Raw genomic sequence first — 25,464 nt, 5'->3', positions numbered from 1 at the left:
GAATATGGAGAAGGAGGCCAGCTAAGACCAGGAAAGAGGATGGAGCAGGAAGTCAACTAAGACAAGGAAAGAGAATATGGAGAAGGAGGTCAGCTAAGACAAGGAAAGAGAATATGGAGCAGATGGTCAGCTAAGTCAAGGAAAGAGATGGAGCAGAAGGTCATGGAGGAAAGGTGGAGAAGGAGGCCAGCTAAGACCAGGAAAGAGGATGGAGCAGGAAGGTCAACTAAGACTAAGTCAAGGAAAGAGAATATGGAGGAGGCGGCCAGCTAAGACCAGGAAAGAGGATGGAGCAGGAAGTCAACTAAGACAAGGAAAGAGAATATGGAGAAGGAGGTCAGCTAAGACAAGGAAAGAGAATATGGAGTAGGTGGTCAGCTAAGTCAAGGAAAGAGGATGGAGCAGAAGGTCAGCTAAGTCGAGGAAAGAGATTATGGAGCAGGAGGTCAGCTAAGTCAAGGAAAGAGAATATGGAGAAGGAGTTCAGCTAAGACAAGGAAAGAGAATATGGAGGAGGAGATCAGTTAAGACACGGAAAGAGAATATGGAGCAGGAGGTCAGCTAAGTCAAGGAAAGAGGATGGAGCAGGAGGTCAGCTAAGTCAAGGAAAGAGGATGGAGCAGGAGGTCAGCTAAGTCAAGGAAAGAGGATGGAGCAGGAGGTCAGCTAAGTCAAGGAAAGAGGATGGAGCAGGAGGTCAGCTAAGTCAAGGAAAGAGGATGGAGCAGGAGGTCGGCTAACGGCATACTTTCATTATCAGAACAAGATAAGGCATTGTAGGTGACTTGTGTGATGTGTTCAGGATGTAATTTACTGAGACTCAAACCTGCAAATAAACCCTGCCCTGGTTGAAATGGTGGTGTGTCCTACATGTAGGAAGTTTAGCAACACTAGTCTACTCTGCCTCTGAACCATGATGGTGTTTGATAAGCAACACTAGTCTTCTCTGAACCATGATAGTGTTTGATAAGCAACACCAGTCTTCTCTGTTTCTGAACCATGATGGTGTTTTATAAGCAACACTAGTCTTCGCTGGCTCTGAACCATGATACTGTTTGATAAGCAACACTAGTCTTCTCTGAACCATGGTGTTTGATAAGCAACACTAGTCTTCTCTGGCTCTGAACCATGATGGTGTTTGAAAATCAACACTAGTCTTCTCTGAACCATGATAGTGTTTGATAAGCAACACCAGTCTTCTCTGAATCCATGATAGTGTTTGAAAATCAACACTAGTCTTCTCTGAACCATGATAGTGTTTGATAAGCAACACCAGTCTTCTCTGGCTCCATGATAGTGTTTGATAAGCAACACCAGTCTTCTCTGAACCATGATAGTGTTTGATAAGCAACACCAGTCTTCTCTGAACCATGATAGTGTTTGATAAGCAACACCAGTCTTCTCTGAACCATGATAGTGTTTGATAAGCAACACCAGTCTTCTCTGGCTCCATGATAGTGTTTGATAAGCAACACTAGTCTTTGAACTATGATGGTGTTTTGAAAAGCAACACTAGTCTTCTCTGAACCATGATAGTGTTTGATAAGCAACAGTAGTCTTCTCTGGCTCTGAACCATGATACTGTTTGATAAGCAACACTAGTCTTCTCTGAGCCATGATAGTGTTTGATAAGCAACACTAGTCTTCTCTGGCTCTGAACCATGATGGTGTTTTGATAAGCAACACTAGTGTTCGCTGGCTCCATTATTGTGTTTGATAAGCAACACTAGGCTTCTCTGGCTCTGAACCATGATAGTGTTTGATAAACAACACTAGTCTTCTCTGAACCATGATAGTGTTTGATAAGCAACACTAGTCTTCTCTGAACCATGATGGTGTTTGATAAGCAACATTAGTCTTTTCTGAACCATAATAGTGTTTGATAAGCAACAGTAGTCTTCTCTGAACCATGGTGTTTGATAAGCAACACTAGTCTTCTCTGGCTCTGAACCATGATGGTGTTTGAAAATCAACAGTAGTCTTCTCTGAACCATGGTGTTTGATAAGCAACACTAGTCTTCTCTGAACCATGATAGTGTTTCATCAGCAACACTAGTCTTTTCTGAACCATGATAGTGTTTGATAAGCAACACTAGTCTTCTCTGGCTCCATGATAGTGTTTGATAAGCAACACTAGTCTTCTCTGAACCATGATAGTGTTTGATAAGCAACACCAGTCTTCTCTGGCTCCATGATAGTGTTTGATAAGCAACACCAGTCTTCTCTGGCTCCATGATAGTGTTTGATAAGCAACACTAGTCTTTGAACCATGATGGTGTTTTGATAAGCAACACTAGTCTTCTCTGAACCATGATGGTGTTTGATAAGCAACACTAGTCTTTTTTGAACCATAATAGTGTTTGATAAGCAACACTAGTCTTCTCTGAACCATGATAGTGTTTGATAAGCAACACCAGTCTTCTCTGGCTCCATGATAGTGTTTGATAAGCAACACTAGTCTTCTCTGAACCATGATAGTGTTTGATAAGCAACACCAGTCTTCTCTGGCTCCATTATAGTGTTTGATAAGCAACACCAGTCTTCTCTGAACCATGATAGTGTTTGATAAGCAACACCAGTCTTCTCTGAACCATGATAGTGTTTGATAAGCAACACCAGTCTTCTCTGTCTCCATGGTAGTATTTGATAAGCAACACTAGTCTTTTCTGACCCATAATAGTGTTTGATAAGCAACACTAGTCTTCTCTGAACCATGATAGTGTTTGATAAGCAACACTAGTCTTCTCTGGCTCTGAACCATGATGGTGTTTTGATAAGCAACACTAGTGTTCGCTGGCTCCATGATTGTGTTTGATAAGCAACACTAGTCTTCTCTGGCTCTGAACCATGATAGTGTTTGATAAGCAACACTAGTCTTCTCTGAACCATGATGGTGTTTGATAAGCAACACTAGTCTTCTCTGAACCATGATAGTGTTTGATAAGCAACACTAGTCTTCTCTGAACCATGATAGTGTTTGATAAGCAACACTAGTTTTCTCTGAACCATGATAGTGTTTCATAAGCAACACTAGTCTTCTCTGAACCATGATAGTGTTTGATAAGCAACACTAGTCTTCTCTGAACCATGATGGTGTTTGATAAGCAACACTAGTTTTCTCTGAACCATGATAGTGTTTCATCCACTAGTCTTCTCTGAACCATGATAGTGTTTGATAAGCAACACTAGTTTTCTCTGAACCATGATAGTGTTTCATAAGAACACTAGTCTATGAACCATGATAGTGTTTGATAAGCAACACTAGTCTTCTCTGAACCATGATGGTGTTTGATAAGCAACACTAGTCTTCTCTGAACCATGATAGTGTTTGATAAGCAACACTAGTCTTCTCTGAACCATGATAGTGTTTGATAAGCAACACTAGTTTTCTCTGAACCATGATAGTGTTTCATAAGCAACACTAGTCTACTCTGAACCATGATATTATTTGACAAGGCCATCAGTGTGAGCAAGTCAATGCACATAACTACTTATCTTGATCACATAATGAGTAGTTATTTGGGATGTAAGGTGTTATTGTAGATCAGTGATTCAGTGAGCAGTACGACGGCCATGCAGTCAATCACAAAATATCTCACTAGAAGCAGTGTTCCCTATACAGTATGTAGAAAGTATAGAAACACGATTCTCTGAGTGCTGTGAACCTTGAGTATGACTTGTTCCTCCCCAGGAGCTGCAGGTGGACCAGCAGACTAAAAAGCACCTTCAGGAGGAGTTTGATGCTGCCCTGGAGGAGAAGGACCAGATGATTACTGTGCTTCAGACACAGGTGGGTGTTTATATACACAAACTCTACCAAACATGAAGAACAGCTGCTCCTTCCATGACAGACTGACCAGGTGAATCCAGGTGAAACCCTTATTGATGTCATTTGTTAAATCCATGTGTCAGTGTAGATGAAGGGGAGGAGGATTTTGAAGGATCAAGACAACTGAGACATACTAAACTTTTGAATACTTTAATACACATGTGAATTTATCCCAATACTCTCTCCATTTTAGGGGAAAAAAGCATGTACAATAAGTGCTGTAATTTCTAAACGGTTCACACGATATGGATGAAAATACCCTTAAATAACCTCATTGTATTATTTCAAAGTGCCGGAGTACAGAGCCAAAACAAACAAAACATGTCACTGTCCCAATACTTTCGGAGATCATTTAATTTCTACAGTTGATATGAAATAAAATACACACATTGAAACACAAAAATGTTATGTTAAACACTGTCTGTATAATGTTGACTGTTGAATAATGTGTGGTCACTAGCCTGGGTTGCACTGTGTTTCAACTGCCAGGTGGCCCTGATGAAGAAGCATCTGAAGGGGGTCCCTGGTGGAGCTGTGGCCCCTGAGGTTGAACACCCTCTCCAGACTGAAGATGACTCCGGGTCTGCCCCACAGAGCCCCTCCACAGACACAGGTGTGCTATACAGTACAGAACCATAGTCCTAATGATGATTATAATGATGGACAGTAGCAGACCTGGGTTCTAATAATGTCTGCTGCAATGGAACCAATTGATTAGTTCCCAAGGAGCCAACCCTGCCCATCTGGAACTATTGGCAGGCTCTACCAAACACTCAATGTTTTTGGATTTCAAATACTATTTGGACCCAGGTCCGAGTAATGTATTGTTGAAATGTTTGTCACAGAGCCATTTGTCATTTATCGAGTTCATAAAACCACAACAACAACACCAAGCGTTAGTGCCTCTGTCATAGTTAGTCCTCCCTTTTCTGACTGATCCTCTTTACCTGCTCTAAACAGCAGGGGGCAGCGCTGACCCATCTAAAAGCATTGAGGTACTGCAGAAGAGGGTGACACACCAGGAGAATCTGCTCCAGAAGTGTAAGGAGCTGCTGAGGACATACAAGGAGCGCAACACCCAGTTGACCAGCAAGAACGACACTTTGCAAGAGAGACTACAGGAGCTGGAGAAAAACCAGGTGTGTTAACCAATGTCAGTGGAGGGAGAAATGGAGAGGATGTACTATGATAGTACTTCATGAAATGAAAAAGAAAGTTGTGCTATCATAAATTAGCATTATTGCGTTCCAGCCATTACAGTGAGCCACTAGGTTTAACCTGCGTTCCAGCCATTACAGTGAGCCACTAGGTTTAACCTGCATTCTAGCCATTACAGTGAGCCACTAGGTTTAACCTGCGTTCCAGCCATTACAGTGAGCCACTAGGTTTAACCTGCGTTCCAGCCATTACAGTGAGCCACTAGGTTTAACCTGCGTTCCAGCCATTACAGTGAGCCACTAGGTTTAACCTGCGTTCCAGCCATTACATTGAGCCACTAGGTTTAACCTGCGTTCCAGCCATTACAGTGAGCCACTAGGTTTAACCTGCGTTCCAGCCATTACAGTGAGCCACTAGGTTTAACCTGCGTTCCAGCCATTACAGTGAGCCACTAGGTTTAATCTGCGTTCCAGCCATTACAGTGAGCCACTAGGTTTAACCTGCGTTCCAGCCATTACAGTGAGCCACTAGGTTTAACCTGCGTTCCAGCCATTACATTGAGCCACTAGGTTTAACCTGCGTTCCAGCCATTACAGTGAGCCACTAGGTTTAACCTGCGTTCCAGCCATTACAGTGAGCCACTAGGTTTAACCTGCGTTCCAGCCATTACAGTGAGCCACTAGGTTTAACCTGCGTTCCAGCCATTACAGTGAGCCACTAGGTTTAACCTGCGTTCCAGCCATTACAGTGAGCCACTAGGTTTAACCTGCGTTCCAGCCATTACAGTGAGCCACTAGGTTTAACCTGCGTTCCAGCCATTACAGTGAGGCACTAGGTTTAACCTGCGTTCCAGCCATTACAGTGAGCCACTAGGTTTAACCTGCGTTCCAGCCATTACAGTGAGCCACTAGGTTTAACCTGCGTTCCAGCCATTACAGTGAGCCACTAGGTTTAACCTGCGTTCCAGCCATTACAGTGAGCCACTAGGTTTAACCTGCGTTCCAGCCATTACAGTGAGCCACTAGGTTTAACCTGCGTTCCAGCCATTACAGTGAGCCACTAGGTTTAACCTGCGTTCCAGCCATTACAGTGAGCCACTAGGTTTAATCTGCGTTCCAGCCATTACAGTGAGCCACTAGGTTTAACCTGCGTTCCAGCCATTACAGTGAGCCACTAGGTTTAACCTGCGTTCCAGCCATTACAGTGAGCCACTAGGTTTAATCTGCGTTCCAGCCATTACAGTGAGCCAGTAGGTTTAACCTGCATTCCAGCCATTACAGTGAGCCACTAGGTTTAACCTGCGTTCCAGCCATTACAGTGAGGCACTAGGTTTAACCATCACATCCATCTTCTGATCAATTTTTTCTGAAAAGATAGTCTATGCTTCCCCCAATTTTAGAAGCCCATTCCACATATAGCCACCACAGAATTTACCCGTCTGTACTTTAGTGCGCTGTAGTTATGAAGGTACTTTAATACATGGGTCTGAAGATGAGATGGTCTACTGAGTGTCTGATACCCAGAATCCAACACTGTTGTATTGTCTGAAGGGTAACACCATGTGCACTGTTCCACATCATCCATAGAGTCTTCATGGTTTAGTGATGATGTGCCTGGTCTTTGGGATCACTACATATCTCTGACACATCATCCATAGAGTCTTCATGGTTTAGTGATGATGTGCCTGGTCTGTGGGATCACTACATATCTCTCACACATCATCCATAGAGTCTTCATGGTTTAGTGATGATGTGTCTGGTCTGTGGGATCACTACATATCTCTGACACATCATCCATAGAGTCTTCATGGTTTAGTGATGATGTGCCTGGTCTGTGGGATCACTACATATCTCTGACACATCATCCATAGAGTCTTCATGGTTTAGTGATGATGTGCCTGGTCTGTGGGATCACTACATATCTCTGACACATGCACACATGCTGTACACACACAAACTATCTCTAGAACAGTGTGCGTCCCAAATGGCACCGTTTTCCCTATATAGTGCACTACTTTTCGACCAGAGTCCTGTGATGTAATGTGTTGGATTTGGCTCAAACATAACACTTTGTATTCCAGATTCATGTTTTGCAGTATTACTTTAGTGCCTGGTTGTTATTCTGTCATTTAGGTTAGTATTGTGGAGTAACTACAATATTGTTGATCCATCCTCAGTGTTCTCCTATCATAGCCATTCAACTCTGTTTTAAACTCACCATTGGCCTTGTGGTAAAATCCCTGAGCGGTTTCTTTTCTCCCTGGTAACTGGGTTATGAAGGATGCCTGTATCTTTGTAGTGACTGGGTGTATTGATACACCATCTAAAGTGTAATTAATAACTTCACTATACTCAAAGGGATATTCAATGTCTACTTTTTACTTTATTTTTACCCATCTACCAATAGGTGCCCTTTGTGAGGCATTGGAAAACCTACCTGGTCTTTGTGGATGATTGATTGTGTGTTGGAAATGTTCTGCTTGACTGAGGGACCTTAAAGATAATTGTATGTGAGGGGTACAGAGAGGACACACACACAGACAGACAGACAGAAGCTGTCTCCCAGACCACCCTTTGACCTTCGGGATCTGGTATTTCTATGGCGCTGATGTCTGTTTCCTATTTGTCTTATTGTATGTTCTCACACGGTAGTGTCAGAGAGCTACACGCCACTGCTGCTAAACCAACCTAACCTTGTCTGTAATTTAGGTCTGTGTGGTAGTTGGCCTCGTATGCAGTCCCTGTTAGCTACCACATTGTGGCTGTGGTGGCCGGGCCTCATGGGTGGTGAAGGGAGACTAGGGAGCGGTGTGGTGCTGCATTGGTGTCTGATGAGCTCTCTGCCTGCCTGCCATGCGCAAACACTTTGGAACCTATCTTGGTCCTTCCTTGATTTTATTTAACCTTTATCTAACCAGGAAAGTAGCCTGGTCCCAGAGCTGTTCATGCAGTAGGGCCAATGACCATAGGAGTTGGCTATACAACACAAAGTCATATTGGACCAGGCTACCAGGAAAGAGCCTTGAGGTTCATAACCTCTTGCAAGGGTAACCTGTGCAATAACCTGCGCACGGTCCTGATGCTTTAAACAAAATGTTGTACGAAGGGTTCATCCATTTGTCTGATATCTGATGCTTGTGCCCCTGCTTAATGGTTATGAGGGGTAGTTGGTTGTCTAAATTCAGGGCAGTGTTATTCAGTACAGTGCCCTGTTCCTTAACTACAGTGGTTCTCCTGTTCCTTAACTACAGTGGTTCTCCTGTTCCTTAACTACAGTGGTTCTCCTGTTCCTTAACTACAGTGGTTCTCCTGTTCCTTTGATAACTTCCAGATTAATAGATGTTTTACTGTCAAAGATGTCCATTAATCCTTACCCAAAGAGCAACTACAATCTATGCTGTAGAGCTTCCCATCGTTTTCTCCCATTAACATTTATTAACAGCTCTCTCCTTCCGTCTCAGTCCTTATGGTTGCTTTGATACCTTGCACATGAAACTATTTTTGATGGATCTCTTTTTGTTTGTCTACCCTACAGGAGCTGCACACCACTCGGCTGCATGGTGCTGAGAACCTCATAGAACAACTGGAGCAGGACAAGGTGAGTGAAGAAGAGGGGTTCTTAAAGGGATCGATCAACCTACCTTGTCCCAGGGTGTTGAAAATGCTAGTCAGGAGATTCTGGATATAGCTAAGCCAGCTATCAAACTTTAAAAATATTTGAATAAAAGTGAACTGTTCATTTTATAAGGTTGGTCATATATCTTGATTTAAGTTTTTTTTTTTAAGCGTCTGAGTCAGTTGGAGGCTAGTGGCACTTTAAATTGGAGGACAGACACATTGTAATGGAATGTTATAACACATGGAAACCATTACAATCGCCCCATCCTCCCTCTACCAGCCTCGACTGTTCTGCTCCTAACTTTGTCTGCCCCTGAAATGTCCTTCTCACTCCTGCAGTGATGCTTAGTGTGAATCCGTGAAATGTAGACATGCTTGTGCTCTGCCACTGAGCGCAGAGACGTCAGAGACACTCCATTCACATTTATTGCTCATGACCCTTAACCTCTACCTCTGCAGGAGAGATGTGTGTGTGTGTGTTTGACCCCCAGCTCTGCTGGAGTAGAGACGGTCGTTTGTGAGGTCACTGAGGAATGTGAGTTAGAGGCACAGCGTAACAGTCAGAACAATTTGGGGGCCTGGGGTTTGATTAAGACACAGTACGTAGGAGACAACATCAATCAGTGGATTACTGGCAGACATCTTAAGTTATTTAGATACATTCATGCCAACAATGTAAGGAGAATGTTTGACGCACATCCCAAAAAGTCCTTCATGTGTCCTGTCTGCTTCCTTGCCTTGGTTAGAAATGATACCTGTCTGATTGGAAGCACACAGATCAAAACTGAATGAATGCTTCCACTTTGGAAATAAGTGTTTTCATGAATGTGTTATCCTCTGAGATCACATCTGGTTGATATACAGCACCTATTATTATAACACCGAAAGTCAAATTCAATCTAATCCTGGCTCTACCTTCAGGGCATGGTGATTGCAGAGACGAAGCGTCAGATGCATGAGACTCTGGAGATGAAGGAGGAGGAGATCGCCCAGCTCCGCTCCAGAAGCAAGATGGCCGCCGCCCAGACAGCAGAACTGCAGGAGCAGAAGGAGAAGTCTGAGAAAGCTGGTCAGTGGATCTCCTCCTCGTCTCCTCTTCCTCTATATCAGTGTGCATTTACAGTATCTAACTGAGGATGTGTGTTTGCACCTCCTTCCCCCAGCATTTGAGGAGCTGGAGAAGGCTCTGGCCCTGGGCCGGAGGGCTGAGGAGGCGCGGAGACTGCTGCAGCTCCAGCTACAGGAGCGGGTGAAGGAGGTGGAGAGGGCTGGGGAGGAGGAGAGGAGGGGTCTGCAGCAAGAGCTCACCAGGGTCAAGCAGGAGGTGGTCACCATTTTGAAGGTGAGGTACATCTACTGTACATCTAAATACTAATGGAATACTCCTTCAGAACTTATGGAGTAAACGGTCACTACTCACCCAGTACCAAGAGTAGGGTTGTGTCAATTCCATTTCAGTAGTCAATTCACAAAGTTAACTAATTCCCAATGTCCTTATTAAAAGCATAGAATAGATTTGGAATTTCAGTGTACTTCCTGAATTAACTGGAATTGACCACAACCCTGACCAAGAGCTCTTTAGAACAGAGGAAAACCATTATTCAATAAGTTATATTGTAATTAAACAATAAAAATCACTTCTGCATAAATTGTATCGCTCCAGTTTGTTTCATATTGCCTATTAGCTAGTTTATTTAAATGTTGATGATTTATTTCAGGTTTGCCTCTTTTATAACCATTTACTGCTCCGGTTTGTTATGTTGTCCTGTTACACTCCATTTCACCTTCAAGACTTAGACTACGGAAACCACATCCAGCTTCTTTTTACTTGGGTATTTGGACCTGAAAATCATTTTAATTACCATAGTCTGCACAAAGCGTTTTAGTTTCCATTTTGACAGGTTTTTGTAACTCCCTCTCTGACAACTTTTCCTGAATCAACTCTGCTCCTAAACTTCAATGTGGAAGAACAATTATTTCCCCAGATTTTCTCATTCCTCTGGCTTTTTGTCAGGTATCAGGATACAGATTGCCATGTTCTTGGTTGTCCCACTGTATGTATCATCATGCATCACCGCACATTTAGATTGAATAGATTCACCTCTGTGGATAACAATATGATTCATACACATTGCGGTAACCATAAATCAAGAATAACCGAACACACATTTGACAAGGACATTAATGTTCTCATGCATTCTGGATATTCTCCAGGTAAAGTTAAATTTTCTGCACACAAAGAACTGTTTCTGCTCATGCCATGGGATTCCCTAGCCCCTACTCAAACAAAGACTAGTGTTTCCCTGTAGAGTTAGCATGGGCCAAGTAGCACCCAGGCTAGCAATTCAAAGCAGATCAGTATAATGCCGTGTCAACGAAGGGGTTCCTAAGGCATGAAGGCATATAATCTCTTCAGCACAAACACTTTAGCAACATTTTTTCAAACAAATGATGAATACTGATCTGATTTACTACTACATATCAGCATGATATTCAGAGGATCCCTTTGGGAGTGTTTTTGGGGACCCATGATGTTGCTAGAGCGACGCTCCGCTAGAGCGACGCTTACCGACTACCTACCTCTATGACTCCTACATTGCAGTCATATGAAGGACTACTGTTGTGCTACATTGTGTGTTGTAGAAATCCTCAGAGGAGAAGATGGCAGAGATGGACAAGCTACATAGTGAAGCACTGGCAAGTAAAGAACAGGAGCTCAGCGCTCGAATCAACCAGGCTGTGGTAAGTTCATATCGCTCTCCACTTTCAAGTTGTAACATATATACTGCAAAACAAACTCAGTTCTACTATTGCACAAAGTGTTTGAGCTGTACATTTAAATCAGGGTTTGAGACTGCGTCCAGAACATCCTTATTTGTGACCCTTTGACTTGACAGAGCCACACCAATTTTTTTATTGGTCGCTAGGGTGCCAGTGAAAATGATTTAGCTGGTCACGATAGTTTAGTTTTGCATGGTATTCTGAAACTTCTGTACTTTTTTGATACCAGAACATGAAAAATGGTTCGGTACTCAAATTTGAGGTACTTTCGTTACTTCTGTCATTGAGAGAGGATAATGTCTATCAGCGCAGCCGCAATCCTTATAGCACGAGAGTTCCGTGCCTGTTCCACTCACTCACTGCTGGCTCTAGCCTGTCCTGAGGAACCACTGCACTCACTGGGAGTCTAGGCTGCATCATGTTAGAGCCCCACTCATGCTGCGTATAAGTTAACACACTTGAATAATGCAGCACGACAGGTAGAAATGTTGCAACTGTTAATTACTAGGGTATGAACAATACCAATATCGCAATAGTTTTTTATTTCACCTTTATTTAACCAGGTAGGCTAGTTGAGAACAAGTTCTCATTATTCATTAGCATAGTTGAAAGTGAACAAAACACAAAGCGGATTTTTAACTTGTTTAGGAAAGCAGCCCTAATGTTGGAAACAAATATCATTATTGTGTCATCAGTCACATTTATTTATTTTCCAAGCTATATCACACACTATTTGACATAATGCAGGTTTTTAAAGCACCAAAGAGTTTGATCTGCTTTGTGTTTTCGTTTCTGCCTTGGGAAAAACATTGCGATACTGGTATTGTCCTGGTCTTGTTTTTACTGTTTGCAAAACGATGTCCATTACAGGCTAGAACACTGCAAGAACATACCGGTAGCTTCCAGCTTTGTAGGGTAACTTTCCTTGCTAGCTTACAGCAATGCACTACCCATAATGCAAAATATGCTGATTGCAACCAAAAACCATAGTTATTCCAAAAGAGAACTTGATTCATTCACTTCGTCTCCCTGGTCTCACGTCTCTTCTGTCTTTCTCACTGTGTGTGAATGAAGTCATTAGGTCTTAGAGACAGCATGCACTTTTATGAAACAAGAGATTTCTTCTTTTATGCAAATGTTGTTGATCAGTACAATAAAATATGTCCCAATTGGAAGGGAAATTTGTTTTTCACCTGTATTGTGAATAGGCCTAGGCTACATCTTGATTTACCCAGTTTATTAATAGAGATTTACCATTCAAATAAATGAGTACCATTGTGTTGTTATGTAGTTAGATTGGTAAAAAGGTCATTCAAACTGATTGTCACTATCGGTGCGCAACCGCGAACAATTGGTCTGACCAAATCATGTGCTAGTGCCATCAACTGAAAAAGTTACTAGCACCAGTTGAAACAGTTATTCTATATTTTGTGCATATTTCTACTTGTTGTTTCTAGTTCTGTTTTATTGTGAGAGTTCTGAGTAAGATTTCCAATGTATTTATTACATATGGCAAATTCAACTTTAAACTTCAATTGTGTGTGTTTTGTGTAGGAGCAGTGCAAAGAGGAACTGGCCCAGGCTGCCAAGGATAAGGAGCAGCAGTCAGCTCTGGCCCTGGAAGACCCAGAGCTGCAGAAGACTGCCATAGAGACCGAGTCGGATACCAAGGCTAATGAGATAGGGCTGGAGCTGGAGACCGCCAGAACTGTGAGTTCTCCTCTTGAACGTTTAGCTACTCTATCTCCAAAAATGCTACACATTGTTGATTCTACAGCTAATTATATACTCTACTGTATTTACAAGCTTTACATTGTTGGTTGATTCTATGGCAAACATACAATAAATACTGCACATCTCATTACAGAGAATACTGGAACTCGAGAGCTCTCTGGAAAAGTACTCCCAACCTGGATCAGTTCCATCAACAGATGATCTCTCTACTCCGATGGAGGCGCTAAGGATGAAACACAAGGACTCGGTGACTGCACTAGAGGAGAAGCACTGGGAGGAGATGGAGAAGCACAAGCTAGAGCTGCATCAGGAGGTCTTAGCCCAACACAATGCTGCTATGGAGGAGCTCAGGGCAAAACACAGAGCTGAAGTAGAGACCATCTTGAAGGAGAAAACGGTCCAGTTACAAGCCCATGACGAGGACATGAACCAGAAGACAATGGAGAAGCTGGATGTGAAACAGACTCAGCTGGAAGCCCTTTCCTTTGAGCTCCAGGAGTTGTTGAGGATCAAACAGGTTCTCGAGGAGAGACTTGATGCAGTTGAAAATGCTGGTGGGTCAGCCAGGCAGGAGTTGGAGCAGAAGCTACAGGAGGTGCTGACCAAGCACAGTACAGATATTGAGGAGATCAAGCTGCAGCATGAGCAGTCCCTGGGAGGAATGGAGAAGATGCTAAAAGACGAACTCAATAAGTTGACGATAGTGCTGAAGGAGAAAGAGAAAGAGCTTGAGGCTCAACTTGTCTATGAGAAAAGCCTGAAAGAAGAGTCCAAGATGGTTCTTCAAGACAGGAATGCGAAGGTTAAGGAATTAGAGGAGCTTAGAAAGAGTTTAAAGCAGGCCCAATCAGAAAAGAAGGGCCTTGAGAAATCTAATGCCCAACTCAGTAAGATTAGAGATGAACTCTCAGAGTGCAGGACTCAATTAAAATATTTTGTGCATAAACTGGAAACAACTCAAAGTGACTGCCAGCAGAAAGAGGACGCTCTTCAACAAAAGGTACAGGAGCTTGAAGTGCTAGAGAAGCAGTTGCAGCAGGCTAAGAAGGAGCTCTCTGAACAGGATACATCTTACACTGACGAACTGAACTCTAAGCAAGAGGAAGAAAAACGATTAAAGAAACACCTGGAAGACCAGAAGGCTGCTCATGAGAAGAAGGTGGACAACATTAAGAAAGACATGGCGGCCAAGTGGAAATCACAGGAGACAAAGATGGAGAATTGTAAAACTAAGACCAAAGAGATGCAGGATACATTTAAGAAGAAGCTTCAGGAGCAAGACGAATCTTTGAAAAAGCAACTGTCAAAGAAGGAGTCAGAGCTACAGCAGAAAGAACAAAAACTTAAAGAAAACATCCTGGAGTCTCAGACAAGTTCAGAAGGCCTGAGCAGTGCTATGTACCAGCTTGAGTCCAATCACAAGGAAGAACTAGAGAAGATGTGTGAAGTCCATAAGCAAGAGAAGGAAAAGCTTGAGAATCATTGGAAGGAAAAGATGGGACAACAGGAAGAAGAAATGCAGGAGAAACACACACAAATCCTACAGGAGAAGATACAGGAAGTGGATGAGGTCAACCAGCAGCTTGGAACCACCATGGAAGAAAAAGAGCAAGTTGTGCAGGAAGTGAAGGACTTGAAGGAAGAGTTGGTGATGAGACAGACCACTGTGCAGAAACTGCAGGCCGAACTGAAGGAAGCCGCAGTCAAAATGGAGAGTTTATCTCAAGCTGAGGCAATGTTCAAAAAGCAAATGGAGGCGGTCGAGAGGAATCTGAACACTGCTCTTAATGAGAGGAACTCCTTCCAGGATCAGCTGAACAAGACTGAGAATAAGGCAAGAGAGAAGCTTAAGTCTCTGTCTGAGAGGTTTGTAGACACTGAGAAGCAGCTTCAAGCTCTTGAGGCTTCTAAGGGTAAGGAAGGGGAGGCAGTTCAGAGGAGACTTGAACAACATTCTCTTCAACTAGAAGTCAAGGAAAACGAAATGCAGAAGCAGTTCGCTGGGATCAGCAAGGAATTAATGCGTTACTGCCGTGACATTGAGGCCAGCATCGAAGATGGTACAAAGGAGCTCTCTGAACGGGTCGAGAGCAGAGTGAGCGAGCTGAAAGACAGAGTTCTGGGTAATCAGAAGAAGATAGCACATCTTAAAAACGTTATCCTTACAAAGGTTGACAGGATACACACTTTGGAGAAACAACTCCAGCAGAGTACAGAGGGGAAGAATAACCTATGCAGTTCACTAGAGCAGATGACTGTTCAACTAAATCTACACAAAGATGATATCAAAGCCTTAACTGCTGAGAGGGAGTCTCTACAGAGGGAGGCTGAAAATCACTCTCAAGCTCTCTCAGAAAAAGTAATTTGCATCGAACAGCTCAGTGAGGAAAACCAAACAATCTCAGAGAATGTCAAAACAAATTTGGTGTATATCAGCAACTTGGAGAGTATCATAAATGACTTGAAGACCCAGTTCGCAGGTAGCCTTACGGGGAAGGATGAAGCGATATCACTGCTTGATCAGCAGCACAAGGAGGAGAGAGAGAGGCTTGTTTGCCAAATGGCGGAGACCATTGACAGACTAGAGAAAGAGAAGAAATTTGCAGTGGAGCAAGCCGACGCCTTCAAGAAGAACCTCACAGAGTTCAAGAGGAAAGCAGAGTCCAAGTTCTCTCAGAACCACAATACTGTCAAGTCTCTGCAGACCAGACTTGATGATATGGAGAAACAGATCTCTGAGAAGGACGAGGCCTTACAGAGGCTGATAGCCAGCATTGACAATCAGTCCATTAGCAAGTCAGAGATGGACCAAGTCTTGAGTGAAAAGGAGCAGAAAGTCAGTGCCCTTTCTTTGGAAGTGGAGAGCTGTAACAGCCGGCTCAGTGAGCTGGAGGAGCAGTTCGTCCTCAAGACAAAGGAGAGCGAGCAGCTAACTGCTGACCTGAAGCAGCAGCACAGTATCAGGGAGCATGAGAAACGAGAGCTCACAGAGCATCTACAACAGACTCAGGAGCAGTTCAGAATCCAGAATGGAAATCTAGTCCAGGCAACAGAGGAGAAATTGCAGTCCATGGAGAGAGAGAACCAAACTTTGAAAAAAGAGCTGGAACGGCAGAGGGAAGTCTTTGACAAGATGAAGGCTGAGATTCTCGAGACCAAAGATGAGAGTCTGAAGGTGGCTGAAGAGAAGTTGTCAAAAGACAATGCTGGGAAAGTGGCTGAGCTGAAGAAGAAAGCTGAGCAGAAAATAAACCAGGTTCAGAAACAGTTGACCTCACAACTCGAGGAGAAGGAAAAGACTGTCAAAGCCCTTCGGACACAGTTGGAGGAGGCCAAGGTAGACAAAGCGACAAAAAAGCAGGGGGTGGAAACCCTGGAGGAGAAAGGAAAATCCCTTGAGGAAGCCATGGCCAAGATGAAGGAAGAACAGGAGAAACACATTGAGCAAATTCATAGTGATGAGAGACTGGAAAAAGAGAGCTCTTTACAGAGTTTGAAGGACATGTACGAGGAAAAGCTATCGTTGCTCCAGAGAGACATTTTGAACCAGGAGAAAGCCCTAGCCAAGTGTAAGGAAGAACAAGAAAAGCACCTCGAGCAGCTTCGGAATGACGAGAGACTTGCGAAAGAGAGCTCAAAGAACATGTACGAGGGAAAGATATTGTCGTATCGGAGAGATGTTTCGAACCAGGAGGAGACCAAAGCAGACGAGACCGTCTCAAGGCTGGAGTTTGAGATGAAGCTCAAGGAAGTGGAGGAGGAGAAGGTCAACCTTCTGGCTGAAATCAGCCGCCTCAAGGAAGATCTGCTTGAGAAGACTGCACTGATTGAACAGCAAAATACAGAATTAGTCCGCTTAGAAACACAGGGTCAGAATGCAGTGGAGGTTGTGGTGCATTGCACTGCAGAGCAAACCAAGAGTCTTACAGCAGACAAAGAGAGGGAGAACCACTCTCTGACACAGGAAGATGGGGATGCTGAATCTCTGTTGTCCATGCAGAATAAGCTTATGGAGGCGGTGCAGGAGAAGCAGAATCTACAGAAATACCTGCGAACCCTGAGGAAGGAACACCAGCAAGACCTGGAGTATATGAAGAAAGAGTTGACCCAAGAGAACAAAAAGAAACTCATGTAAGTTTGACCTAATGTTCTGCCTTAGTCAAACAATCAAACAAATACAATTGTTGAGAAAGCCCTTTGTCATTTGAGTTCAGAAAATAATTGTGTTTATTTCCCTTTCCATTATTCCTGTTTTTACTTTCAAATTATGTCGTCTTCTGTGTTTTCTCTCCATCCATACTGTATTTTATGTTATTCTCCCCATTGAACAGGCTTGAGGTTGAAGATCTGGAGATTAAGCACAACTCGTCCCTGAAGCAGCTGATGAGGGAGTTCAACACACAGATGGCTTTGAAAGAACAGGAGCTGACTGCTGCAGTGAAGGAGACCATTGGTGAGAGGGAGTGCCGTTGAATGATGAGACACTGTATTCCCATTGAAACTTCAGATTAATAAAGTCAGTTTTCTTTTTCTACAGTTCACTTTCTATTAGTCAGCACCTCAGCAAGTTTTTTGGGGTTTATGCTTCTAGCTACTTATGTTACTATTACCATTGACTGTCACTGCCCAAAACACTTAGAAATGAATATACAATATTAAATCATTGTTTCAAAAGTAAATTTGTTTTGTGTAACAAATGGTTTAAGTTGTTAGTTTATAGTCTAACAGTACTCTCAAACTTCACCAATACAAATTCTTAATTGTTTTATCATTTGTCATGAATGTGTGGAATTGAGTAAAATCCACATGCATGAAAGTATAATTGGTGTTGGTGTCCTTGTAGGACTCATTTGAATATTTTTTTCTAGATTAAATTAAATTAATTTGAAAGATGAGTGACTTTTCAGACAGAACAGTAGAGGTGAAATAGAGGTTAAGAAACAGTCTCTTTCTGAATGAATCACCATATGTTTTCACTGTAGTCCAGTCATTAACACTGTATTCCAATAGCGGAAGTGAGTGACTGTTTTGGAATATGTGAATTTCAAGGTCTACTTTGTGCTTAGATTCTGGGCCTGTATTCGAAAGCCGCATCAGAGTAGGAGTGTTAAATCTGATTGCGCATCAGGTCCCTCTTGTCCATTTCAGTATGATCAAAAAATGTGGTCAGATGAAGCAGATGCTAAGCTACAGGACTATTTTGCCAGCACAGCCTGGAATATGTTCCGGGATTCCTCCAATGGCATTGAGGAGTACACCTCATCTGTCATTGGCTTCATCAAAAACTGCATCGATGACGTCGTCCCCACTCAGACAGTACGTACATACCCCAACCAGGAGCCATGGATTACAGGCAGTATCTGCACTAATCTAAAGGCTAGAGCTGCCGCTTTCAAGGTGCAGGACTCTAACCCTGAAGCTTATAAAAAATCTGCTATGCCCTCCGACAAACCATCAAACAGGCAAGCATCAATACAGGACTAAGATCGAATCGTACGACACCGGCTCTGACGGTCATCGGATATGGCATGGCCTGCAAACAATTACAGACGACAAAGGGAAGCACGTCCGAGAGCTGCCCAGTGACATGAGCTAAACTACTTCTGTGCTCACTTCGAGGCAAATAACACTTAAGCGGGCATGAGAACACCAGCTGTACCGGAAGACTGCGTGATCACGCTCTCCACAGCCGATGTGAGTAATTAACAAGGCCACAGGGCCAGAAGGATTACCAGGACGTGTACTGCGAGCATGCACTGACCAACTAGCAAGTGTCTTCACTGATATTTTCAACTTCTCCCTGTCCGTGTCTATAATACCAACATGTTTTAAGCAGACCACCATAGTGCCTGTGCCCAAGAACACTAAGGTAACCTGCCTAAATGACTCCCAGAAGCCCGAAACCCATGCCAATTTGCATTCTGCCCCAACAGATCCACAGATGATGCAGTCTCTATTGCACTCCACACTGCCCTTTCCCACCTGGACAAAAGGAACACCTACGTGAGAATGCTACTCATTTACTACAGCTCAGCGTTCAACAACATAGCTTATTGATGAGCTTTGAGGGCACTAAGGATCCTCCGTCTGCAACTGGACCTCCTGACGGGCCGCCCCAGGTGCCCCCAGGTGGTATGGGTAGGTATGGGTAGGTGGTATGGGTAGGTAACAACACATCCGCCACGCTGATCCTCAACACAGGGGCCACTCAGGGGTGCATGCTCAGCCCCCTCCTGTACTCCCTGTTCACCCACGACTGCACGGCCAGGAACGACTACAACACCATCATTAAATTTGCTGTTGACACAACAGCGGTAGGCCTGATCACCGACAACAACAAGACAGGGATGAGGTCAGAGACCTGGCCGTGTGGTTCCGGGACAACAACCTCTCCCTCAACGTGATCAAGACAAAGGAGATGATTGTGGACTACAGGAAAAAGAGGACCGAGCACCTTCTCATTGACGGGGCTGCAGTGGAGCAGGTTGAGAGCTTCAAGTTCCTTGGTGTCCACATCACCAACAAACTAACATGGTCTACACGACTGTCTTGGTCCAAGCACACCAAGACAGTCGTGAAGAGGGCACGACAAAACCTATTCCCCCTCAGGTGACTGAAAGGATTTGGCATGGGTCCTCAGATCCTCAAAAGGTTTTACAGCTGCACCATTGAGAGCATGGTTGCATCACTGCCTGGTATGGCAACTGCTCGGCCTCAGACCGCAAGGCACAACAGAGGGTCGTGCGTACGGCCCAGTACTTCACTGGGGCCAAGCTTCCTGTCATCCATGTCAGACTCCAGCCACCCTAGTCATCGACTGTTTTCCCTGCTACCACACGGCAAGCGGTACTGGAGCGCCAAGTCTAGGTCCAAGAGGCTTCTAAACAGCTTATTCTATCCCCCAAGCCATAAGACTCCTGAACATCTAATCAAATGGCTACCCAGACTTTGCATTTCCCCCCTCCACACCACTGACACTCCCTGTTATCATCTATGCATAGTCACTTTAATTAACTCTACCTACATGTACATACTACCTCAACTAACCAGTTCCCCGCACATTGACTCTGTACCGGCACCCCCGTGTGTATATATATATATATATATATATATATATGTGTGTGTGTGTGTGTGTATATATATGTGTGTGTGTGTGTAATATATATATCTATCTATCTATCTATCAAAAAAAATAAAGGGAACACTTAAACATCACAATGTAACTCCAAGTCAATCACACTTCTGTGAAATCAAACTGTCCACTTAGGAAGCAACACTGATTGACAATAAATTTCACATGCTGTTGTGCAAATGGAATAGACAACAGGTGTAAATTATAGGCAATTAGCAAGACACTCCCAATAAAGGAGTGGTTCTGCAGGTGGAGACCACAGACCACTTCTCAGTTCCTATGCTTCCTGGCTGATGTTTTGGTCACTTTTGAATGCTGGCGGTGCTTTCACTCTAGTGGTAGCATGAGACGGAGTCTACAACCCACACAAGTGGCTCAGGTAGTGCAGCTCATCCAGGATGGAACATCAATGCGAGCTGTGGCAAGAAGGTTTGCTGTGTCTGTCAGCGTATTGTCCAGAGCATGGAGGCGCTACCAGGAGACAGGCCAGTACATCAGGAGACGTGGAGGAGGTCGGAGGAGGGCAACAACCCAGCAGCAGGTCCGCTACCTCCGCCTTTGTGCAAGGAGGAGCAGGAGGAGCACTGCCAGAGCCCTGCAAAATGACCTCCAGCAGGCCACAAATGTGCATGTGTCTGCTCAAACGGTCAGAAACAGACTCCATGAGGGTGGTATGAGGGCCCGACGTCCACAGGTGGGGGTTGTGCTTACAGCCCAACACCGTGCAGGACGTTTGGCATTTGCCAGAGAACACCAAGATTGGCAAATTCGCCACTGGCGCCCTGTGCTCTTCACAGATGAAAGCAGGTTCACACTGAGCACATGTGACAGACGTGACAGAGTCTGGAGACGCATTGGAGAACGTTCTGCCTGCAACATCCTCCAGCATGACCGGTTTGGCAGTGGGTCAGTCATGGTGTGGGGTGGCATTTCTTTGGGGGGCCGCACAGCCCTCCATGTGTTCGCCAGAGGTAGCCTGACTGCCATTAGGTACCGAGATGAGATCCTCAGACCCCTTGTGAGACCATATGCTGGTGCGGTTGGCCCTGGGTTCCTCCTAATGCAAAACAATGCTAGACCTCATGTGGCTGGAGTGTGTCAGTAGTTCCTGCAAGAGGAAGGCCTTGATGCTATGGACTGGCACGCCCGTTCCCCAGACCAGAATCCAATTGAGCACATCTGGGACATCATGTCTCGCTCCATCCACCAACGCCACGTTGCACCACAGACTGTCCAGGAGTTGTAGGGAGGTCATACAGGCACGTGGAGGCCACACACACTACTGAGCCTCATTTTGACTTGTTTTAAGGACATTACATCAAAGTTGGATCAGCCTGTAGTGTGGTTTTCCACTTTCATTTTGAGGGTGACTCCAAATCCAGACCTTCATGGGTTGATACATTTGATTTCCATTGATAATTTTTGTGTGATTTTGTTGTCAGCACATTCAACTATGTAAAGAAAAAATTATTTAATAAGAATATTTCATTCATTCAGATCTAGGATGTGTTATTTTAGTGTTCCCTTTATTTTTTTGAGCAGTGTATATAATATTTTTTTTACTGCTTCTCTATAATTACTTGTTACTTTTCTCATTCTTATCTGTATTTATTTTAACTGCACTGACGTTTAGGGGCTTGTAAGTAAAGCGTTTCACTGTAAGTTTAGATCAAATGATCAAACCTGTTGTATTCGGCACATGTAACTAATACAATTTCATCTGATCTAAAAGGCCAAACTGATCCTATATTAGCACTCCTCCTCATACTCCTCCTCTTTCCTCACTCCTCCTATCTTCTCCACCAACCAGGGAAGGCCCAGAGCGTGGAGGTGGAGCTTATGGACAGCCATCGGGAGGAGACCAATCAGCTCCAGAAGGTGATCGCCCAGAAAGATGATGACTTAAACAGAACGGTCCAACGATATGAGCAGGTCCTCCAGGTACAGTACAGTACGAATCAATAACACAATGTAATTATATTGTAGTTCCTATGTAACTTGAACTTTACTACTACAGCTATTACTGTGTAGCTACGTAGACCGTGCAATTTAACGTATATAGTTAGATTAGACTATTGACATTAATCATTATACACAGACTAACTGGTTTGCTTTTAGGAAGTAGATTACAAGTAGGAGTTACTGGCCCAACATTAGGATGGTTTTCCTCAGAATAATCTGTCCGCTTCCTGTTTTGTTTCCATGCCATGATTCTCAGAGTATTGTGATACAAGTATTGTGAAAACACTAGTCTGCACTATCATATGGAAACTCCTATCAGTTCCTGACATATTTTTCAGCTTTGAACTTTAAAGGAAAAGTACATGTACTCCACCCATCCTCATGAAACTATTACTGACATGGAACCACCTCCCTCCTGTCAGTCTCTAGCAGTCTTCATTTTGGCAGCTATTTTAGATTTAGTCTTAAATACTTTTTAGTCTTCGTCACATTTTAGTAATGTCATCCTTTGTTTTAGTTATTATCAGTCGACTAAAACTCTGGACAATTTTAGCCTAGTTTTAAGTCATTCACATGGCCTTGTCCAGCTATGCCCTCGTAAAGCTGGCAACATTGATATTGTTACAATGCCAGACATAATTAACCATAAAGGTTATAAAGACTTGGCTACAGGTTAAACAATTTACAGCTCTGATTTTCTCCCCATCTTAACTGTCAAGGGGGGTAAATAAGTGGTTTCCTTAAAAAGCAGAGAGTTTGAGCTTTTACTTTAGTCCTAATATTCAACAAATAGCATTTGTTTTTCATTTGCAGACCACAGCATGGTAGTGGCAACACAGATGAATGAATAACTACACACATGGGAAAGTAGAGCTTCTGATGTAATCAAGGCAAAAATACCCTAAATGAAATTAAGAGAGCAGAAACATTGTTTCTAGTTGAGGTTAGCTACAAGTCCAATGTCCTGGCTTCACATCAGTTGAAAAGATTGACGAGTGACTGAAGAGACCGCCTGGGAGCTGTGTGGGAGAGCCGGGCAGATCAGCTCAGTCAGACCGCACCACTGAAAGATGTCAATTCTGCCAGTGAGAGGATTGCTTGAAATATTCTGCATGCTTCTGATTGGACAAAATAGATGAAAAGGAGCTCCATGTCAAATCAAATGTCCATTAGTCACGTGGAATTCTCAGCTCTTCACATTTCCCTCAACTAAAAGTCATTTGTAATAGTAGTTTTTTTCCACATAGATTTCATCAGGAAAAATAGGTTGTTGAGGATTGGCTTTGCTCAGCTAAGTAAACTAAAGTAAAAGCTGTCTTCTCCCACTCATCACCAGACATAATTAAAGTAGGGAGGCCTGAAGTAGAGTAACACGGACTGACAATACTGTGATATCAGACTATACTGATCCACACTGAAGGGCTTTTAGCTGAATTATTTGTGACAAAATAAACAACAAATTAAATGTGCAGACAAAGAATTTTATCAAAAAATATTGACAAAAAGAAGAAAAAGGGGCCGTTTTTGGAAACTAATGCCGTTTTGAGTATTTTGTAAGAGATGAAACACTGTAGGAAATGACTAGCTGTGATTTTCCTTTTTCTTCCCGTCAAGAGTCGAGAGGAGGAGATGGGGGAGAGAGTGTGTCAGGTACAGAAAAAGCTGGAGGACCTGCAGGCAAGGACCCACAGCGCCAGTGGAGAGGTACAGTATCTCAGTTCATCCATGTTTACAGGGTGAAGCTAGCAGTACAGCTAGCGAAATACAGTAGCATTAGCCACAGAGCAGTTTGAGGGTTAACTACCACCGCCCACTGGTTGCTTGGCTCACTCCTGCCAGATTCAAACCGGCAACCCTCTGGTTATTGGCCTGCCTATTTTAACTTTGAGGATATCGCCACCCCCATCACTACAGGTTAAGCGGTTTACACAGACTGTATTTAATTTACCCCCGCAGACAGGATGTCAAGAGGATGCCATATCTGTGGTATTTTCCCACCGACTGTGTCCCAAATGACTCCCTATTCCCTATTTAGTGCACTACTTTGGACCAGAACCCATAGATCTCTGGCCAAAAGTAGTGCACTATAAAGGGAATAGGATGGTATTTGGGACACGGCCACCGACTGCACAGATGCTAGAAACTAATGGTACGAGTCCCACATGGCACCATTTTCTCTATATAGACTGAAGCCTGTGTTTCAATACAGTGTTTTTTTAGTCGGCTTGGATTGGATAGCTGACATTTACAATGGGTTTCTGTTGAAGCAATACAGTAATACCGTTTCCTGCTCGCCCCCCTCACAAAGGACACACACACTGAGACAGACAGACACACCTCCACACCAACTGCAACTGTGTTGACCCAACCTCTCTGTGGACCTCTATTTGAAACACCCATGTGTCTGACGGAAGAAAGATTACTGGTTGTGTGGAAAGTTAAGCCAGTCGACATAGGCCTACTCTCAGGTCCTTTATAAGTTCCAGTTCTAACAGAGATGAACAGTTTGTTTCACCAATCTTCTACTTAGTTGTGGAGTAAAACGTCTGTGTGTCTGTCTGTCTGTCGGTCTGTCTGTGTGGGGGTGTCTGTGTGTGGCTGTCTGTGGGTGTACGTCTGTCTTTGCGCCTGTGTCGGTGTCTGTGTGCGCCTGTCTGTGTGTGTGCGCCTGTCTGTGTGTGTGCGCCTGTCTGTGTGTGTGCGCCTGTCTGTGTGTGTGCGCCTGTCTGTGTGTGTGCGCCTGTCTGTGTGTGTGCGCCTGTCTGTGTGTGTGCGCCTGTCTGTGTGTGTGCGCCTGTCTGTGTGTGTGCGCCTGTCTGTGTGTGTGCGCCTGTCTGTGTGTGTGCGCCTGTCTGTGTGTGTGCGCCTGTCGCCTGTGTGTGTGTGTGTGCGCCTGTGTGTGTGTGTGCGCTGTGTGTGTGCCTGTGTGTGTGTGTGCGCCTGTGTGTGTGCTGTCTGTGTGTGTGTGTGCGCCTGTCTGTGTGTGTGTGCGCCTGTGTGTGTGTGTGTGTGCGCCTGTGTGTGTGTGTGTGTGTGTGTGTGCGCCTGTCTGTGTGTGTGTGTGCGCCTGTCTGTGTGTGTGTGTGTGTGTGCGCCTGTCTGTGTGTGTGCGCCTGTCTGTGTGGTGTGTGCGCCTGTCTGTGTGTGGGTGTGTGTGTGCGCCTGTCTGTGGGTGTGTGCGCCTGTCTGTGGGTGTGTGCGCCTGTCTGTGTGTGGGTGTGTGCGCCTGTCTGTGTGTGGGTGTGTGCGCC

General features: G+C 44.1%; 1 protein-coding gene across 3 annotated transcripts in view; it reads left to right on the top strand.

The window, feature by feature from the left end:
* The window catches only part of LOC112260122 (golgin subfamily A member 4), a 99,995-nt gene that overhangs the window by 52,416 nt on the left and 22,115 nt on the right, over window positions 1-25,464 (top strand). For 2 of the 3 annotated variants that reach the window (XM_042327399.1, XM_024434987.2), the window contains 12 exons: window positions 3,692-3,790; window positions 4,319-4,442; window positions 4,790-4,968; window positions 8,522-8,584; window positions 9,526-9,673; window positions 9,768-9,946; window positions 11,248-11,346; window positions 12,940-13,095; window positions 13,253-17,250; window positions 17,451-17,572; window positions 22,062-22,192; window positions 23,828-23,917. In XM_042327399.1, the coding sequence (XP_042183333.1) occupies window positions 3,692-3,790; window positions 4,319-4,442; window positions 4,790-4,968; window positions 8,522-8,584; window positions 9,526-9,673; window positions 9,768-9,946; window positions 11,248-11,346; window positions 12,940-13,095; window positions 13,253-17,250; window positions 17,451-17,572; window positions 22,062-22,192; window positions 23,828-23,917 (5,388 nt within the window). Of the gene's footprint in view, window positions 1-3,691; window positions 3,791-4,318; window positions 4,443-4,789; window positions 4,969-8,521; window positions 8,585-9,525; window positions 9,674-9,767; window positions 9,947-11,247; window positions 11,347-12,939; window positions 13,096-13,252; window positions 17,251-17,450; window positions 17,573-19,052; window positions 19,361-22,061; window positions 22,193-23,827; window positions 23,918-25,464 lie in introns of those variants that run through there. The other variant, XM_042327404.1, reaches the window with a different exon arrangement.

This window comes from Oncorhynchus tshawytscha, linkage group LG01 (genome assembly GCF_018296145.1).
Source record: "Oncorhynchus tshawytscha isolate Ot180627B linkage group LG01, Otsh_v2.0, whole genome shotgun sequence".
In the NCBI taxonomy this organism is placed as follows: domain Eukaryota; kingdom Metazoa; phylum Chordata; class Actinopteri; order Salmoniformes; family Salmonidae; genus Oncorhynchus; species Oncorhynchus tshawytscha.
Note: the sequence above shows the minus strand (reverse complement) of the source record. Positions and strands in the feature narration are given on the sequence as shown.